Source organism: Dama dama, chromosome 13, assembly GCF_033118175.1.
Source record: "Dama dama isolate Ldn47 chromosome 13, ASM3311817v1, whole genome shotgun sequence".
NCBI classification, from domain to species: domain Eukaryota; kingdom Metazoa; phylum Chordata; class Mammalia; order Artiodactyla; family Cervidae; genus Dama; species Dama dama.
This window is the reverse complement of record NC_083693.1, coordinates 31,190,647-31,210,619: the sequence shown is the minus strand read 5'-3', so window position 1 is coordinate 31,210,619 and position 19,973 is coordinate 31,190,647. Positions and strand designations below refer to the sequence as shown.

The following is a 19,973-nucleotide window of genomic DNA, read 5'->3' as shown; positions in this document are numbered from 1 at the left end:
TGTCATTTTTTTTTTTTTAATGATACTAGAACTTGTTCAAAATGTGAAGATACAGAACCGTTATAAATTTCTGGAATCAAAGACTCCAAATACAGATGAAAACATATTAGTTATAAAATGTCAATTCACGAAATATTCCATTTTCTCTGTTTTTTATTGGGAATATTCTATAGAAACACTGTATACAAAATAAGGCAGACTTTTGGAAATTCAAGTATAAAATTTTTAGGAAAAATAAGTGTGAAGTCCAATTTCTTTCACTTTGGGGAGCTGCTCGCAGAGCCTCGCCTTGGGGAGCTGCCTGCAGAGCCAGTGTTGGTGCTTTGGCTGCTGCACAGAAGAGCCCTTTCGAACTCTTCTGGGGTCACTAGTTGCTTTTCAGTCACTCAGTTGTGTCTGACTCTCTGCGACCCTATGGACTGCAACATGCCAGACTTCCCTGTCCTTCACTATCTCCTGGAGCTTGCTCAAACTCGTGTCCATCAGGTCGGTGATGCCATCCAACCATCTTGTCCTCTGTCGTCCCCTTCTCCTCCTGCCTTCAATCTTTCCCAGCATCAGATTCTTTTCTAATGAGTCTGCTCTTCGCATCAGGTGGCCAAAGTATTGAAGCTTCAGCTTCAGTATCAGTCCTTCCAATGACTATTCAGGACTGATTTCCTTTAGGGTTGACTGGTTTGATCTTGCTGTCCCAGGGACTCACAAGAGTCTTTTCCAACACCACAGTTCAAAAGCATCAGTTCTTCAGCACTCAGCTTTCTTTCTGGTTCAGTTCTCACCATCTGTACATGACTACTGAGAAAACCATAGCTTTGACTATACAGACCTTTGTTGGCAAAGTAATGTCTCTGCTTTTTAATACACCGTATAGGTTTGTCATAGCTTTTCTTCCAAGGAGCAAGTTTCTTTTAATTTCATGGCTGCCGTCACCATCTGCAGTGATTTTGGAGCCCAAGAAAATAAAGTCTGTCACTGTTTCCACGTTTTCCCATCACTTTGCCATGAAGTGATGGGACTGGATGCCATGATCTTAGTTTTTTTAATGTTAAGTTTTAAGCCAGCTTTTTCACTCTCCCCTTCCACTTCCATCAAGAGGCTCTTTAGTTCCTTTTCACTTTCTGCCATAAGGGGGACATCATCTGCACATCTGAGGTTATCCATATTTCTCCCAGCAGTCTTGATTCCAGCTTGTGCTTCATCCAGCCTGGCATTTCACATGATGTACTCTGCATATAAGTTAAATAAGTAGGGTGACAATATACAGCCCTTAACATATTCCTTTCCCAATTTTGAAGCAGTCTGTTGTTCCATTTCTGGTTCTACCTGTTGCTTCTTGACCTGCATACAGATTTCTCAGGAGGCAGGGAAGGTAGTCTGATATTCCCATCTCTTTAAGAATTTTCCACAGTTTGTTGTGATCCACACAGTCAAAGGCTTTAGTGTAGGCAACAAAGCAGATGTTTTTCTGGAATTCTCTTGCTTTTTCTATGATCCAATGGATGTTGGCAATTTGATCTCTGGTTCCTCTGCCTTTTCTAAATCCAGCTTGAACATCTGGAAGTTCTTGGTTCACGTACTGTTGAAGCCTAGCTTGGAGAATTTTGAGCATTACTTTGCTACCATGTGAAATGAGTACAATTGTGTGGTAGTTTGAACATTCTTTGGCATTGCCTTTCTTTGGGATTGCAATAATAATATACCTTTTCCAGTTCTGTGGCCACTGCTGAGATTTCCAAATTTGCTGGCTTATTGAGTGCAGCACTTTCACAGCATCATCTTTTAGGATTTGAAATAGCTCAGCTGGAATTCCATCACCTCTACTAGCTTTGTTCATAGTGATGCTTCCTAAGGCCCACTTGATTTCGCATTCCAGGATGTCTGGCTCTAAGTGAGTGATCACACCATCAAGGTTATCTGGGTTATTAAGATCTTTCTTATATAGTTCTTTTGTATATACTTGCCACCTCTTCATAGTAACTTCTGTTTGGATATCTTACTCTTTTTCTGTTAGGTCCATTCCATCTCTGTCCTTTATTATGCTGATCTTTGCATGAAATGTTCCTTGTTATCTCTAATTTTCTTGAAAAGATTTCTAGTCTTTTCCCTTTTACTGTTTTTCTCTATTTCTTTGCACTGTTCACTTAGGAAGGCTTTCTTATCTCTCCTTGGAACTCTGCATTCAGATGGGTGTATCTTTCCCTTTCTGCTTTGCCTTTCACTTTTCTCTTCTCTTCTCAACTATTTGTAAGGCCTCCTCAGACAGCCATTGTGCCTTTTTGGATTTCAAAACAGTTTTCCCAATTAACATCAATCAAAAAAGCCTAACATACACAAATAATTCTTTTTTTTTTTTGCATTAAAAAAATTTTTTTACTTATTTTTTAAAAATTTATTTTAGTTGGAGGCTAATTACTTTACAATATTGTAGTGGTTTTTGCCATAAATTAATATGAATCCGCCATGGGTGTACATGTGTTCCCCATCCTGAACCCCCCTCCCACCTCCCTCCCCATCCCATCCCTCAGGGTTGTCCCAGTGCACCAGCCCCGAGCACCCTGTCTCACGCTTTGAACCTGGACTGGCAATCTGTTTCATATGAACCTGTTCTGGTGATCTGTTTCATATATGATAATATACATGTTTCAATGCCATTCTCCCATATCATCCCACCCTTGCCTTCTCCCACAGAGTCCAAAAGACTGTTCTATGCATCTGTCTCTTTTGCTATCTTGCATATAGGGTTATCGTTACCATCTTTCTAAATTCCATATGTATGTGTTAGTATACAGTATTGGTGGTTTTTCTTTCTGGCTTACTTCACTCTGTATAATAGGCTCCAGTTTCATCCACCTCGTTAGAACTGATTCAAATGTATTCTTTTTAATGGCTGAGTAATATTCCATTGTGTATATGTACCACAGCTTTCTTATCCATTTGTCTGTTGATGGACATCTAGGTTGATTCCATGTCCTGGCTATTATAAACAGTGCTATGATGAACACTGGGGTACACGTAACATACACAAATATTTCTATAGTGCAGTAAAAATGTATCATTTATTTTACATTTGCATTATGAAAATAAGTCTATACACCAAGTGATGCGTATTTTTAATGACTATGAATCATGTAAATTTGGTCATGGTATCTAAAGTTGGCTTTGGCTTTGAAGTATTTTTAAATTCATAGAAAATAGTGAACTTCTAATAAAATAAATAAAACATTTTTAATAATTGATATTAATAATCAACTTCAGAATTTGTCTTTTTCATTTGCCATTTAATTTTAAAAGAGAAGTCACTTTCAGTAGTGTTCCAAAGTGAGTGATTGCACCTTCTATGATGTGGAAAAGATCCGATTGCCATTAGCTGTTCCTAAGTGCTGAACATAATCGAGAGCAACTGCAACAAGACATTCTCTGTCACCGGCAGAAACTCCGTTAGCGTCCTTGGCTGGGCCTCCCGAGCTCAGGTTTGGACAGACGGATGCTGATGCAAGCCGTGTTCTCTGAGACTCTCTGCGGAGCCCTGGTAGCAGGCTGGCGCAGTGAGTGAAGGAAGCCTCACTCTACGGCAATGGCATCAGGTGGTTCAGGAAGGTGACCCTGGGTGCTCTCGCAGGCTCTGTGCGTCAGGGGGCTGATTGGCTAATACTGAAAGGAACGCTGGCCGCCCTCAGGAGTCCCCGGTGACCACGGGGTACCGCGCTATTCGGGGGGCGGGCGCAGGCTCCGCAGCTTCATGTCGTCCAGTCCTTTCCAGTATTTAAAGTTGTTGTCGAGATGGTGCATTAACTCGGGCAGGTCTACAAAGGCTGCAAGAAAGACGGGAGTGTGGTAAGACTGCACCTTCCCAGGGTGCACATGGAGGCTTTCTAAGGAGAGGGACGGACAGGAGGGGACAGTGCTCCGTGCTCGGCAGACATGGCACGGCCCGCGGCCTGGGTAAGCTGAAACCCCAGCTGACAGCTCTGGCGGATGGAGCAAAGGGGCTTGCCGGTTTTGTCACCATTAATCAGCAGCCTGGGGCCTGGGGTGCCTGATCCCGGCCCTGAGCGGCTCTCCTGGGCGTCCCATCCCCCTTCCTTGGTCCCGTCCCCTTCCACCTGCAGCACGTGGCACGAGCAGCGAGCTAGTGAAGACAACATGGGCCGGGAGTGCCCCCGCCTGGTCTCGGCCCAGAAGCAGTCAGCAGAGCCTGCAGTCTGGCCGGAGGCCTGAGTGCCTTCCGCCACCTCAGTCCTCCGTCCCCCGCCCCTCAGCACCGAGACATGGGCTCGTCTCCTGCTGACGGGGTCCGGACTGGACGTGGGTCTGCCTCCCGGCAGGGCCCCTTGCCTCAAAACCCTCTACCTGCCAGGGGGTTCCGCCCGCACTGAGGGCTACGAGGAGGGACGTGCCCCCGTCAGAGACAGGCCTGCCCTCAGGTCGGCTACCCGGGGAGGCGGCGAAGCTGGGGGAGCGGACAGCGGACGAGCTCCCTCAGAACGGAAGTGGTTTTGAATCCGGGGCTTTTGGCCAGCAGCCCCTTCAGCCCCATGTTCAGTGCTCTCGTCTTTGTGACTGCGACAACAGGTAGCCCTGGAGCCGGGGGCAGCTGAGGAGAAAGAGCAGAGAGCGCCCCGTCCTCCCGGACCTCCTTGACCGCGCCTGGCTTCTCCTCGGCCTCTGCATGCTGAGCCCCCAAACATACCAGTCAGAATATGGGCTATTTAACGTGGGCTCCCCGTTACTGAGGGAGACACATTCCGCGCATTCTTACCGTCCCAGGCGTCAAACATGTCTGTGATGAAGTAGTCGATGAAGGAGATCTGGGATTTGGGGATGCTGCAGGTATTTCTGTCAAAAACTGGCATCACCACAGGCAAGTCCCGTTGCTTCTCTTCGTCTGTCTGCAAGGCAGAAAATGCCAGAATTGCGAGACCCCAGGACCAGGCTCCACGCCCACCAGGAGCATTCCCTCCACCGGAGCCTCTCCTGGCAGCCCAGAGAGCTCGTGGGAGAAGCCGGTCACAGCGCCAGCCAAGCACCTGGACTCTCCACGACATGTCACGTCGTCCCCAAGGGGACCACCCCACCCACATCTTCGGCACCTGAAGCCTCCTGCCGAAGCTCCTGTGGGTGCTGTGCGGGGTTCCTGCAGTGCGTGAGCACACCAGTCTGCCCAGCCGTCGCCCACCTGTGGGTGTGTCAGGGGCCTGAGCCAGGGCCGCAGTGCGGAGTGACAAACAGCCCCCTCCACAGAGAAGGGACAAGTGCCTGCTTCTCACCTCAGGCCAGATTGTTTTATTTAAAAAAGGTCTGAACACCCTTGAGGCAAAAAAGCTCTAGGATGAAGATTTTATGTACTTTGATAGACCATTCCAGAACATCTTCAGTATTCCAATAATATGTGTACAAAATTGGAAATATAATGAAGATCCTGGTGGGGGGTGGGAGGCAGGTTTATCTTAAAAGATATAAGGGAATGTCTTGTTCTTTGTTTTCATCATGTTGCTTTCATCAAAGGATCCAGGAGAAAGGATGAAGTGATGCCCGGAGGGTGATGATGAAGCAGGGGGTTCTTCCTGGACTGAAGTATGAACTTGGAGGGTTTGAGGGCACCATTGAAATCACTGAGAGTTCCCTGGGGAGTCAGGCAGCCAGGGCTGAGAGTTAAATAGATGGTTACCCAAGGGGCAGGATTGAGGGGTCTTGAGTGCAGGACCAAGTAAGGCTGGGGTGAGCCTGGCGAGAGGACTGGAGCCATCCCCTGGCTCTGGAGGCACAGCTGTCCTCAGGGGCCCGGGGTCTTTGTTCTGTTGGTCTAAGCAGGCTGCCCTGTGGGCAGCTAGTGAGAAGGTGATGGAAGGGGCAGCTCAACACAGAAGACAGGCAGGGAGTTAACACTTAGGAAGCCTGATGTGGGTGCAGGAGTTGGCTCTCTAGGGGCATCCAGCAGAGGGGGGTGGAGATCCTGGGACGAGTGGACCTGCTGACCAGTCCTGGCTTCTCTGGAGGAGGGTCAGTGAGAGCAAGGGCTGAGGACGGGAGGTATGCAATGCATTCGGCCATCAGCCAGAGCCTGGGTCTCGCGGCTGAGCTCTGCAGGGCTGTGTGAGAGTGAAGGACCTCTGTTAAGCATCTAATACGGGGACCAGAATTCAGGTGTTCCACGGGAGCAAAAGAAGACCTACACTTGGGGCTGGAAGCCTGTCCCCCCAACTTTTATACCTGGAGCTGTTCCCACAGGGCAAACTGGGCAGTCCTCCTTATCCCCCCAGCCTAGGACTGCTCTGGACAGCTGGTTCCGTTCCGCTTCTATTCTGTCTTTTCTGAGGCCTGGCAATCACCAGCAGGGTGGCAGGGACTGGTGAGAAGTTACGGCCACCTTGCCCTGCGCGTCAGTGGGTCCGAGGCCCGAGACGCTGGAAGAACTGGGCTCCACAGCTAAAGGCAGGGGACAGTGATTCACTACAGCTCTCAACATGCACTCTCCCCTGGAGGACAATAGGTAACCTCTGGAAGTTCTCCCTGGAGGGACCGTTCTGCGCGTAGCACCGTGCTGCAGAGATGTGCTTATGCTAGGAGGTGCTGACTGTGTTGGTGACAGTTCCAAGGAAGAGGCCTGGGCTCCCATGTGCAGGTGGATGGTGCTAGGCTCTGGGCCAGGGGAGAAGCCAGCAGGAGAAGCCGCTGCTGTTCCAGGCCTGGGAGCCGAGGCACACAAGCTTGGCTGCAACTGCTCAGGCCAGGCTTTCCTGAGAGGCTGGGCAGAGACCATCTACACCAGCTGTCGGGCCAGGAGCACACCCCAGGAGGCGTGGGTGGCAGGGTCGGGGGCTCTAAGCAGGGCATGAGTAGGGAATACTGACACGTCTGGGTTTCTGCTCTCAGGCCAGTGCTGGCTCAGCAGGGTCAGCTCCGTGTGCGTCTCTGCCCTGGTGCATGAGAGGCAGGGGGTGGTGGGTGCAGAACAGCCTTGGGTTCACAGCCCATCGGCCTGACTGCTCAGAGAGCAGGTCCTGGGGTGGGCGCTCTCCTCACATGCCTTCCCTGGGCAGCTGTTCAGTTAAGAATCCCGCATCTGTGTTCCTGAGGGTAATGAGCTGTGACTTTCTCCTGGGATGCCTTTGTCAGGTTTATGTACCAGGATAATAACAGCTTCAGAAAATGAGTTGGAAAATATCTCACCTCTGTTTTCTGGTTTAATTTGTAAGACTAGCATTATTTATTCCTTAAATGTTTGATAGAATTCCTCAATGAAATCATTTAGAGTTTTCTTTATTAAAAAAAGAAATCATGAAAACATTTTGACAAAAAATTTCTTGACTATGGACTTTCTAAGGTTATTACTTAATCATGTCAGTTAGGGTAAATTGTATTGACAGTGTTTAAGGAATTCATCCATTTCATCTAAGTGGTCAAATTTATTGTGACATTCCTGATATTGGTCATTTGCATTCTTCTTATTTTAGCTGCGTATTTACCAATTTTATTAATTTTGTCAAAAAAATCAACTTTTGGCTTTGAAAATTTTTATTATTCTTTTAAATATTTCTTAATTTTTATTTTATGCTGAGTATAGTTGATTTACAATGCTGTATCAGGCTCAGGTATACAGCAGAGTGATTCAGTTATACATGTATCTTTTTAAAAAATTTATTGGAGTATGGTTCACTTTTAATGTATTAGTTTCAGGTGTATAGCAAAATGGATCAGTTATTTATATATATATATATCTCCACCCATTTTTAGCTTCTTTTCCCATATAGGTTATTAGAGTATACTGGTGTTCCCTGTGTTATACCGTAGGAGCTTGTCGATTATCTGTTTTATATACAGTAGTATGTATCTGTTAATCCCAAACTCCTAATTTATCCCTCTCCCTTGAAGTCTGTGAGTCTGTTTATGTTTTGTAAATAAGTTGCTTTGTATCATTTTTTTAGATTTTGCATAGAAGCTGATATGATATTAATACTTGTCTATCAGATTTACTTCACTTAGTATGATAATCTCTAGGTTCATCCATGTTGCTATAAATGGCATTGTTTCATTTTTATGGCTAAATAATATTCCATTTTCTTTTCCATTCCTCTGTCGATGGACATTTAGATTGCATCCATGTCCTGGCTATTATACATAGTGATGCAATGAACATGGGGGTGCATGTATACTTTATGATTTTCTTAGAATATATGCCTAGGAATGGGATTGCTGGATTATACAGTAGCTGTTTTTCACTTTTTAAGGAACCTCTATACCTCCATAATGACTGTACCAATTTACATTCCACTAACAGTGAAAAAACTGGCTTAAAGCTTAACATTCAGAAATCTAAGATCATGGCATCTGGTCCCATCACTTCATGGGAAATAGATGGGGGAACAGTGGAAACAGTGTCAGACTTAATTTTTTTGGGCTCCAAAATCACTGCAGATGGTGACTGCAGCCATGAAATTAAAAGACGCTTACTCCTTGGAAGGAAAGTTATGACCAACCTAGATAGCACATTAAAAAGCAGAGACAACACTTTGCCAACAAAGGTCTGTCTAGTCAAGGCTATGGTTTTTCCAGTGGTCATGTATGGATGTGAGAGTTGGACTGTGAAGAAAGCTGAGTGCCAAAGAATTGATGCTTTTGAACTGTGGTGTTGGAGAAGACTCTTGAGAGTCCCTTGGACTGCAACGAGATCCAACCAGTCCATCCTAAAGGAGATCAGTCCTGGGTGTTTATTGGAAGGACTGATGCTGAAGCTGAAACTCCAATACTTTGGCCACCTCATGCGAAGAGTTGACTCATTGGAAAAGACCCTGATGCTGGCAGGGATTGGGGGCAGGAGGAGAAGGGGCCGACAGAGGATGAGATGGTTGGATGGCATCACCGACTCGATGGACATGAGTGTGAGTAAACTCTGGGAGTTGGTGATGGACAGGGAGGCCTGGCATGCCGTGATTCATGGGGTCGCAAAAGTGACTGAAGTGAACTGAACAGTGTAGGAGCGTTCCCTTTCTCCAAGCCCTCTCCAGAATGTGTTGTTTGGAGACTTTTTGATGAACATTCCTGACTACTGTGAGGTGGTAAATGATTATACTTTTGATTTCTATTTCTCTAATAATTAGTGATGATGAGCATCTTTTCATGTGCTTTGTGGCTATCTGTATGTCATCTTTGGAGAAATGCCTATTTAGATCTGGCCATCTTTTTATTGGGTTATTTGGGTTTTTTTGATATTGTGCTATATTAGCTATTTGTTTATTTTGGAGATTAATCCTTGTCAATCACTTCATTTGCAAATATTTTCTCCCATTCTGTGGGTTTTCTTTTCATTTTGTTTATGATTTCCTTTGCTGTGCAAAAAGCTTTTAATTAGGTCCCATTTATTTTCATTAATCTAGAAGTGGATCCAAAAAAATATTGCTGTGATTTATGTTAGAGTGTTCTGCCTATGCTTTCCTTTAAGACTTTTTTAGTATCTGGTCTTACATTCAGGTCTTTAACCCACTGAGTTTTGTTTTTGTGTATGGTGTTAAGAGTTTTCCCGGCACCACTTACTGAAGAGACTGTCTCTTCTCCACTCTATCTTCTCACCCCCTTTGTCACAGATTAAGGACCACAGGTGCGTGGGTTTATTTCTGGGCTATCTTGTTCCATTGATTTGTATTTCTATTTTTGTGCCAATACCACACTGTTTTGATGACTATAGGTTCACAATATAGCCTGATGTCAGGGAGACTGATACCTCCAGCTCTGGTTTTCTTTCCTGGGATTGTTTTGGCTATTTGGAGTCTTTTGTGTTTTCATACAAATTTAAAAATTTGTTCCAGTTCTGTGAAAAATGCCATTGGTAATTTGGGAGAGATTGAACTGAATTTGATTGCCTTGGGCAGTATAGTAATTTTGACAGTATTGATTCTTCCAATCCAAGAAAGCCAGAAGCGTCCCAGCACTAGAGCCTGCAGGCTGCTGGGTGGGGACAGGTCTCAGTGCCAAAGCGGTGACCTCCAGGAGAGCTCAGCTGAGGAATATACCACAGGGCCTCCACCACTGGTGTTCCTGCCCCTGCAGTGGGCCACAGCCGACCCCCGCCTCCAGGAGACCCTCCAAGACCTGAAGGTAGGTCTGGTTCAGGCTCTAATGGAGTCACTGCTCTGCCCTAGGCCCCAGGGCTCATGGAACCTTGTGAGTGCCCTCGAGAGTGGAACCTGTCTCCCCCAGTCCTGTGGCGCTCCTGCACTCAAGCCAAATTCTCTGGGGGCTCCCCCCCACCCCCCACCGATGCCAGACCCCTAGGCTGGGAGCCTAATGTGGGCTCAGACCTCACTCCTGTGGGAGAACCTCTGCAGGTGTGGGACTTGATTACATCATGAAAGCGCCCCTCCTGTCTTGTGGTTCTTCTTGGTCTTTGGGTGTACAGTATTTCTAGGTAGGTGCCAATCCTTCTTTGATGAGGTTGTTCAAGAGTTAGTTGTGATTTTGGTGTTTTCATGAGAGGAGAGGAGCTCAAGTCCTTCTACTCCACCATTCTGTCTCCTTTAATTTTTTCTAGTGTTTCTTTTCTGTTTCATTTTTTGGCTCTTACATTATTTCTTTCCTACTTACTTTGGGTTTACTTTGTCTGTTTCTAGTTTCTTAAACTGAAACCTAAGATGTTAACTTTAGGGCTTTTCCTCTAATTATAAATGTCCCTCTGATCCCTGTTTTGCTTGCATCCCACAATTTTAATATACTTTGATTAATCCTTTATCTGAACCATGGACTATTTAGAAATGTATTGTCAGTTTCTGAATATTTGGTGTTTACCTAGGTACCTTATTGTTACTAATTTCTGATTTAATTCCACTGTGCCTAGAGAATAGATTCTGTATGATTTCACTTATGTTAAATTTACTGAATCTTTTCTGTGACCCAGCATGATGCATATTGGTGAACATATCAGTGTCCTTAATAAATATTCTGTAGACGTGTGATACAGTGTTTTGCAAACATTAAATAAGGTAAGGTGGCTCACAGTGTTGTTGGGATTATGTGTTTTTACTGATATTTTAATCTGGTGGTTCTATCAATTGCTGAAAGGGGGTATTAAAATCTCCAACCATGTTGTACCTGTCTCATTTATTTTGAAGCTCTGTTATTAGATACACATACACTTATGTTTATGTCTTCCTATAGGACTTTTTATCATTATGAAGTGTCTCACTTTATCTCTGGTACTATTGTCTTGATGTCTATGTTGTCTGAGATTAATATAGCCATTCTAATGTTTATATTTACAGTTTCCATGGTATATCTCTTTCCACCCGTTCACTTTACCCCTCTCTGTTCTTTATAATTTAAGTGGGTCTTTTGTAGACTGCACGTAGTTGGGATTATTTTTTAAAGATCCATCCTGCCTTGGAGTGTTTAGTTCACTAAATTTAAGTAAGTATTGATGATTAGAGTTGGAGCTGCCATTTGACTGTTTTTTTCTATTATTCTTGTTTTCTCCTGTTGCCTTTGTATAATTTAAAAAATTTTAGAATTCCATTATAATTATATATCTATCTATTAGCTTTTAAGGTACACTGATTGCTCTAGGGATTACTAAGTACCTTTTGGGATTACTAAATATATCCTTCACTTCTCAGTCTACTGAGCTAATATTATAACACTTAATGTAACATGTAGAAACCTTGGATTCAGGTAGGTCCATTTTACTTCCTGCCATCCTTTATGCTATAGTTGCCATATAGCTTATGGTTACATATATTATATCCTTTACAATTCAGTGTTATAACTTGTGCTTAAAATAGTCCTATGTATTTAGAGACATTCCAAGAAGGAAAAAAACTTTTATAGTTACCCAGCTGTTTATCATTTTTTAAAGTGTTTTTATTTTTACTGAGGAATTTGATACACAGCATTATATTAGTTTCAGATGTACAACATAATGATTCAAATTTTTCATATATTGCAAGATGATTACCACCATAAATCTACTTAACATGTCACTATATATAATTACAAAATTTGTCCTATAATTACAACTTTGAACATCTATTCTCTTAGTAATATAGTACTGCATATTTGAAAGTTGCTAACTACAGTTCCCATGCTGTACATTACAACCCCATGACTTCTTTATTTTATAAATGGGAGTTTGTACCTTTTGACTCCCTTTAACCATCCTGCATCCACTCAGCTGGCAACCACAAATTTGTTCTCTGTAAGATTCCACATATAAGTTAGATGATATAATAGTTGTCTTTTTCTATTTCACTTAGCATAAACCACTTAAGGTCCATCCATGTTGTCCCAAATGGCAAGATTCATTCTTTTTAATGGCTAAATAATATCCCATTATGTGTACACATACATACCCACATCATCTTACTCACTGACCTACCAATGGATGTTTAGGTTGCTTCCAACTTGGCTATTGCAAGTAGTGCTGCGTGAACGTGGAGTGCATGTATCTTTTGGGGGTGGTTAGTGCTTTTGTTTTCTTTGGATAAATACCCAGAAGTAGAATTACTGGATCACACGGTAGTTCTATTTTTAATTTTTTGAGGCATCTCCATAGTGGCTAGACCAATTTACATTCCCACCAACAGTTCACAAGGGCTCTCTCTTCTCCACATCCTTGATGATACTTATCTTTTTGATAATAGCCATTCTAACAGATGTGAAGTGCTATCACATGGTTTTGTTATTTACCATTTTCAGTGCTACTCTCTCAATCTGTCCCACCCTTTCCTTCCCCATGTGTCCACAAGTCTGTTCTCTACATCCGCATCTCTATTTCTGCCCTGCAGATAGTACTGTTTTTCTAGAGTCAACATATATGCATTAATATACGATATTTTTCTCTTTCTGTCTTACTTCACTCTGTATGTGCCAGTCTCTAGGTTTATCCACCTCATTAGAACTGACAAATTCTTTCCTTTTACATGTAATGGAATATTACTGAAGCGACTGAGCACACACACACCACAACTTCTTTTATCCACTCATCTGTCAATGGACATCTGGGTTGCTTCCATGTCCTGGCTATCATAAACAGTGCTGCAGTGAATACTGGGGTACATGTAGCTTTTGAGTTATGGTTTTCTCAGGGTATATGCCCAGCAGTGGAATTGCTGGGTCATATGGTAGTTTTACTCCTAGTAATAGTATAAGAAACCTCCATACTGTTCTCCACAGTGTGACAGTGTTTATTTTGCCTTCATTCTTGAAGGATATTTTCACTGGATACAGAATTTTAGGGTGACAATTTTCTCCTAACAACATTTTTAAGATGTTGTTCCAATGTCTTCTGGCCTCCATAGTTTCTGACAGGAAGTTATTGTAAGTAATATGTCATTTTTCTCTGAGTGATTTCAATTTTGTTTCTATATCTTTGGCTAGTAGCTGCTTGAGTATGACATATCTGGGTATGGGTAGATTTGTTGAGTTTCTTAAATCTGTATGTATATATCTTTCACTAAATTTGGAAAAATTTTAGCCATTATATATATATATTTTTTTTTTCCCCCCACGAGAATTTTTTTCTACCTAGAGAAACTGGGAGGGGCAGCTAACAGTGTAATAATATCTTTAAAGTGCTATTAGGAGAAAATGTCAAATATCCATTGAAAATATCTTGTAAGAATGAAAGCAAAGGCAAAATAAAACACATTTTCAAATAAGGGAAAACTAATAAAATTCACTGCCAGTAAGCCTGTAATATAACCAATGTTCTTCAAGGACAGAATTTCATTTAGAACTCCACTTCTAGTTTTAAGTCCATTACTTCCTATGGTCCTTATGGTGTTTCTCTCTTTTACTTGAGGGAACTTCAGAAGCTGCATCTTACCTGAGAGAAATACTCTTCTGAGATGCGTGCGGCCCACTCGATGCACTGCTCCAGGGGCCGGCAGGGGTTGGACACGTCAGCACACTTGATCAGCATCCGTTTGATCAGAGTCCGGTTCTCTGGAGTCCTGAGCATGGTGTTTATGGCTTCTTGATCTTTATCAGTTTCCTAAAGCATGAGTGGAATTCAAAGCAATCAAAACGGGACCCCAGGTACCAAGCCCTGTTTTACTGGTGTGGCCCCACCGTAACCACAGTGAGGCTCTGTCTGGGATCTACGGTTAGGGTCTCTCAAAATAGTGCCGGGGAAGCTGAGGTTGGCCCTCACTCTACAGCGGGGAAAACCAAGGCCCAGTGAGATTCCAGCAGAACCCGGAAGTAGAGCTTAGCACTGGAGGCTGGCATATCTGCCTTTCCCCATCTTGACTGTTTCTCACAGTTGCCTTTTCTTTCTATCATTCACTCGCTAAATACTTAAAGACTGGCTTTATCTTTTATTATTTATATTCATTAAAAAAACAATGTGAACTGAAAAGTGAAACCTTTCTCTACCCTTATAACAGGCAGTCTTGTGGTCCACCAGGGGCTCTGCTTCTCCCCACCCAGCCCTGGGAGTCCACCATCGGTGTACCACAGTGTGTCAGACACGCTGATGTTCCCTAAACTCTGCCCTCACATTATATGGTGGACAGAGGACTTAGTCACAGTCTTCTGATCTGCACTCACAAAGATATCTTGTGGTAGGCATGAAAATCAGTATAATTCACCATTATATTTTACAGATGAGGATGCTGGGACTCCACGAGGTGAAGAGACTCAGAGGTACTGAGCTGACCCAAGATAAGAGCGTGAGTCCTGCCTCTAGTCTTGGACTGTGTCTCTCCAAAGCAGTACCTGCTATCTGACTCACAGGGAGCCCCTCTGGATACATAGCCTCAGCCCATGCTGTGAGGGGCCCTCTGCTTACGGGCCCCCTGAAGCAAATTCAGGTTGGAAGAGGGAGTACTGGGTCGAAGACATGAGCAAGCATCTCTTCTTTCTGATTCTGGGCCCATCAAGCAGCTTTCCAGAGGAATCAGCCACGTGGTTTCTGTGAGCAGTCACAGTCATCCCCTCTCAGTGGGGAAAAGATGGGTAGGGGGGACCCTGAGCCCAGGCTGCCTGGTCTCCTAGAAAGTGACAGAGACCGTGTCCTCAGTGATTCTCTGCATCTCCCACTGCCCACCAGCTTTGTGCTGACCCTTCTCTCTGCAGGTGTGTGACTACTGTTCAGTACTGCCCACCGGGAACTATTTTCTTCCACCAGCAATGACCCACTGGATCCTGGTTCCCAGTCTCTCAGTAAAAATCCAAGTTGTGACAGCAGAGAGGAGGAACATGACTGTTAAGAAGAATGAAGATTCCGCTGAGTCTGCAACTTCCCAGAATGGATGGAGGAAGCCAAGTCTGTGAGGTACGTGGTTTCTTTCTGTGAGGTGGGGTCAGCTGGGGTGTCTGTGCATGGGAGAATGACTGAGTCCTTGGAAAGGGCGTAAAGTCTCTGACAGACTGGAGAACGGGCAAGGGTGAGGAGAGCAGAGTTCTCACCAGGTTTCAGATCAGGTGAGACAGGGACAAGTGTGAAGGGTGATAAACTAGAAAGCCAGGGACAGACAAAAGCCACAGTCAAACAACTGAGCCGCAGCAGTAGAGTTGGAGCTCAAAGGGCTGTCCTCTTAGGATAAGTCATCTCTGTGCTCGCAAAGACTGGCAGGGGGGTGATGGGGTCGGGGAGGAGGAACGTGGGGTTGGTGGTCGGGCAGACATGGGCCTCAGGGAGAGGGTTCCTGGGATAGCATGTTCTCCAAGTGCTGTGCTCACATTGAATCGAGCACAACATGTCCTCAGGGTTGTGCCTCGAGGGCTATTGTGCCCATTCGAGACAAGGAAGCGGAGGAGAGCTGAGAACTCAGACTGGCTGCTTTCTCAGATGTGGGCTCCTGTCTGGGGAAGCAGTTAATGTTCTTCTCTTGCCAGAAAGTGCTTCCGAACTCCATGCCTCAAATCCAACAACACCAGCACCCTGTGGTCCAAATCCAGGAGCCTCCCCAATCCCCACCCTCCTGTGATACAAACCAGCAGAGGACTGGTGCAGTTGCCCAGCAGGCAGTGGCTGGTAAGAGACCTCATGGCTCCAACTGACCCCAAGATGCTCAGAGGAGGGGAAGGGGGCACCTGCTGAAAAAGGGCGCAGTAATGGCCCACCTGTCTATCATCAAGTCCCTTCAGAATTGTCATGTTTTTTCTTGTATGTCTTGCCAAGTCTTTGTACTTTAATTTCCACTGGTTAAAAAATTATTTATATGCAGTGAGCCCAGTGTGGGGATTATAATACTCATGGATCTCTTAAGCCCAGGTTTCCCCACAACACATAGGAGGAAGGGCCCTAAACACAGACTCCATTTGCAGTCAGCTCACTTACCCCATCTTCTTCTAATGCTACCAAGGGCTTGTTGATGATGTTGACAAATTTGTTGACGTGCTCAAAGTGCTTTGTCATTTCTGTGGCTAAGACCATGTCGATGATACCCTGGCGCAGCGTCTGGTAGTCATTCCTGTTCAGACAACAAAGGAGAGGCTGCTGCTGATTACTGATCCAGACCAGACAGGTGCTCCTGAAAACCAGCTGTGATCTAGGACCTGTGTTCACTGCAGCTGAAATTCTAAGGAACTGCGCAGCAGTGGCAAGGCATGCTTTAGAGAATGTGAAGGTTAAAGGTTGCTGCCTAGACTGCTATTAGTAAGGAAAACCTGAACAGAAGTTAAAATGAGAATCTTTGGGCAAAACTATGTGGTTCCCTGGTAGCTCAGCTGGTAAAGAATTTGCCTGCAATACAGGAGACCCCGATTCTATTCCTGGGTTGGGAAGATCCCCTAGAAAAGGAATAGGCTACCCTCTCCAGTATTCTTGGGATTCCCTGGTAACTCAGATGGTAAAGAATCTGCCTGCAATGCGGGAGACTTGGATCCCCTGGGGAAGCACATGACAACTCACTCTAATATTCTTGCCTGGAGAATCCCCATGGACAGAGGAGCCTGGTGGGCTACAGTCTGTGGGGCTGCAAAAAGTCAGACATGACAGAGTGACTAAGCACAGCACATGCGTAAGACTATGGATACAGTGTTCATAGTGTTGTCATAAGCAAAAGGCATATAGTTCTTAAGACTGAAGAAAAGCTAGAACATAGCCAGCTGGGGTTATGAAGAACGTACCCCACACAGAGGAACCTTGAGACGCAACAATTTTAGAGCCCAGAAACACAGAGGGTGGACCATCTGAAAGCTGAGAGAATCAATGGTGCATACCCGATTCCTCTTCCTCTAGCCCTTTATATTTATTTTAAAAACTTATTTTTTGAGGATAGAAACCATTTAATTAAAAACATAAAAGGTACAAAGAGTATAAACTGAACTCCATGCAGCTATGCTGTTCTTTTCCCTGGAGACAGTCATAGTTGTCCAGAGATAACTGATGTATATGTAAGCAACTATGAAAAAAACCAACTTTAAGTCCACATATGAAATTCTAAAACATAGAAAAAAACCTCGGTTTTTTTTTTTTTAAAATCCCTTAGGTTTAATAACTTCCCTTGAAATCCAAATTAGTAAGTATCCCTCATGACAGATCACTTTTGTCTAACAGCCCCACCCTAGACACTGATGCTGCTAAGTCACTTCAGTCGTGTCCAACTCTGTGTGACCCCATAGATAGCAGCCCACCAGGCTCTGCTATCCCTGGGATTCTCCAGGCAAGAACACTGGAGTGCGTTGCCATTTCCTTCTCCAATGCATGAAAGTGAAAAGTGAAAGTGAAGTCACTCAGTTGTGTCCGACTCTGCGACCCCATGGACTGCAGCCTACCAGGCTCCTCCGTCCATGGGATTTTGCAGGCAAGAGTACTGGAGTGGATTGCCATTGCCTTCTCTGCTAGACAGTGAGGGCACCATGAAGAAGAGAAGACACTGTAATCTCACAGCGTCACCAATCAGACATGAGAAGTTTGCTGGGCAGAGTTTGTTGGGAGTCTGCCAGGCAGAGATGTAAGATGACAGCTTCTGAATCTGTCAAGGTGTCGGCCTTACACTGTTGTCTTGAAATGTTCAGGACACAAAGGAACTGAACCTTGAAAACATCATGCAACACAGAAGACCACATCCTCAGGTGCTTCCATTCGTCTGAAATGCCCAGAACTCACAAAGCTACGGAGGCGGAAGGTAGATCAGTTTCTGCCTACCAGGGGGCAGGAGAGTGACTGCTCAGGAGCTCAAGGTTCCTTTGGGGGTGATGGAAATGTTGTAAATGTCGACTATACGGATGACTGCACAACTTGGAATATACCAAAAACTCCGCACGCTTTAAATGGGTGAACTGTACAGTACCTAATTATATCTCAACAAAATTCTTTTTTAAAGAGCAAAAGGAAACATACTTTCCAGGTCACTGTTCTTACCTCTCCATGTTTTTAAAGATGTTGCATTTATCATCGCTGGTGGTCAGCTGGAAGGCCAAGGCCGCATGGTGGTGCTCCAGCACAGCCATGTCGTTGTACAGAATGGCCAGCTCGCTCCCGGCATTGCACAGGAAGGAGTTGGTCCTCCCGGGGTGGTCCACATCGTGGATAGTGGCTGCGATGAGCGCAGCGACCTCATCAAGTGGGTCTAAAGTTTGCTGAAAACAAGAGTTCTTTTAAAAATTGGGGCATGGCACTGAAAGCAAGGTAGCCTTCTGTGTAGTTCTCTTTCTGCCCTTCTGACTTCTGAGAAAAGCAGTGTTGAGCAAATCCAGTTTTCCTAACTCTACTCAGAAATAGTTTCATCTTTGCATGTTTCAGAGGAAACATTATCGGATTCTCAGTCTCGCACAAGTTAGGGATTTACCAAGACACAGGGTGTCCTCACCCGATAGGAGTCACCTCCTCAGCCAGTCTGTCTTTAGACCCATCACAAAAAAAGGTCCTTCGTCTGAGGTATTGACTTACTACTTCGAACGTTACTTTGATTTAAAATTTTATCAATTGGGAAAGTAAGATCCCACATGCCATGTGGCATGGCCAAAAGTTTTCATTTAAAACTTTAAGTACAGAAGTGCATGGTACTTTCTTCTAGTATTCTCCATTTCTAATGTGTATATTCCTGTTTTCTGTATTTTTGATTAGTCTGGCTTGCAGTGAATTCTCTTGGTTGTTTCAAAGAACAATCCCAGATGATCACTTTGCTCTTCTCATTCTATAGGTTTTGATACATAGGTTTCTCATTTTGTTGTTTTCTGTTATTTTTGGTTTTATTTCTTTGTTTAACCCCAATTTGTTCGAAGTATTTTCTCATATGCAGTGGCTGACATTTTTTTATTTAAGTTTTTTGAAGTATATCAAGACTGTGTCTTAGTATCAAGATCATTTCTGGAAATATACACCTTTTCTTCAAGTGTTTGTAGGATATCTAATAAACCAGCCTTGTAAATTTATTTAAATTGAAATTCAATAGTTTTAACTTAAAAAAAGGTTTTGTTGGCCATGCTGCATGGCATGTAGGATTCAACCAGAGACTGGACCTGCACCACCTGCACTGGAAGCGTGGAGTTTAACTACTGAACCACCAGGGAAGCAACCCAGGTAGTTTTAACTTTAAATGGGTGACTTTTATGATGTGAATTACATCAATAAGTTGTTAAAATTAAGTTATTAATAGCTTTCTGAATGTGTATTTGTATGTTATTGATCAAGGAGTTTCAAAAGCAGTAAATTGCAGCAAAAATTAGGTTGCCTTTATGCTGAACCACACTGACACAGATGTCTGTCCTCTGCCCTCTGTGTTCATACTTTATAAAAACAGACCTCTCCCCGGACTCTTGTTCTACCTATGGTCTTAGTCATGACCTTTAGTTAAAACAACAAAAAACCACCAAACAACACAACTAGAGGGAGGCTGGACTTGCCTGCCCTGCACTTGTGCCGGGAGGCTGACCTGTTTCATTCCTCATGAGGCCCTGATTTCTCACTGATTCTCTGCTCTCAAGTACTTCCACAAGTGAAACGGCCATGCACTAGTGCTCCCTAGGCCTTCTGTGCCAGTTTATGGCGGATGCTGATGGAAATACTAACAATAAAAATACTCTGGCAAAGCAGT

General features: G+C 44.2%; 1 protein-coding gene and 1 long non-coding RNA gene across 7 annotated transcripts in view; one reads left to right on the top strand and one right to left on the bottom strand.

Annotated features, from left to right (window-relative positions):
* Nucleotides 1–1,993: 1,993 nt before the first annotated feature.
* Nucleotides 1,994–19,973, bottom strand: part of PDE8A (phosphodiesterase 8A) — a 146,168-nt gene continuing 128,188 nt past the window's right edge. For all 4 annotated transcript variants that reach the window (XM_061158789.1, XM_061158788.1, XM_061158790.1 and 1 more), the window contains exons 18-22: nucleotides 18,299–18,516; nucleotides 16,271–16,403; nucleotides 13,811–13,978; nucleotides 4,760–4,889; nucleotides 1,994–3,812 (exon numbers count right to left, since the gene is read on the bottom strand). In XM_061158789.1, coding sequence (XP_061014772.1) covers nucleotides 3,706–3,812; nucleotides 4,760–4,889; nucleotides 13,811–13,978; nucleotides 16,271–16,403; nucleotides 18,299–18,516 — 756 coding nt within the window. In that variant the 3' untranslated portion in view covers nucleotides 1,994–3,705. The remainder of the gene's footprint in view (nucleotides 3,813–4,759; nucleotides 4,890–13,810; nucleotides 13,979–16,270; nucleotides 16,404–18,298; nucleotides 18,517–19,973) is intronic.
* Nucleotides 13,909–18,289, top strand: LOC133067826 (uncharacterized). 3 transcript variants are annotated; one of them, XR_009695413.1, is made up of 4 exons: nucleotides 13,909–14,022; nucleotides 14,592–14,657; nucleotides 15,116–15,262; nucleotides 15,826–16,243. It is a non-coding gene; the product is annotated as an uncharacterized LOC133067826 (long non-coding RNA). The 3 variants fall into 3 exon arrangements; XR_009695412.1 differs by having other exon boundaries at nucleotides 14,592–15,262; XR_009695411.1 differs by adding an exon at nucleotides 17,953–18,289 and having other exon boundaries at nucleotides 13,931–15,262; nucleotides 15,826–15,964.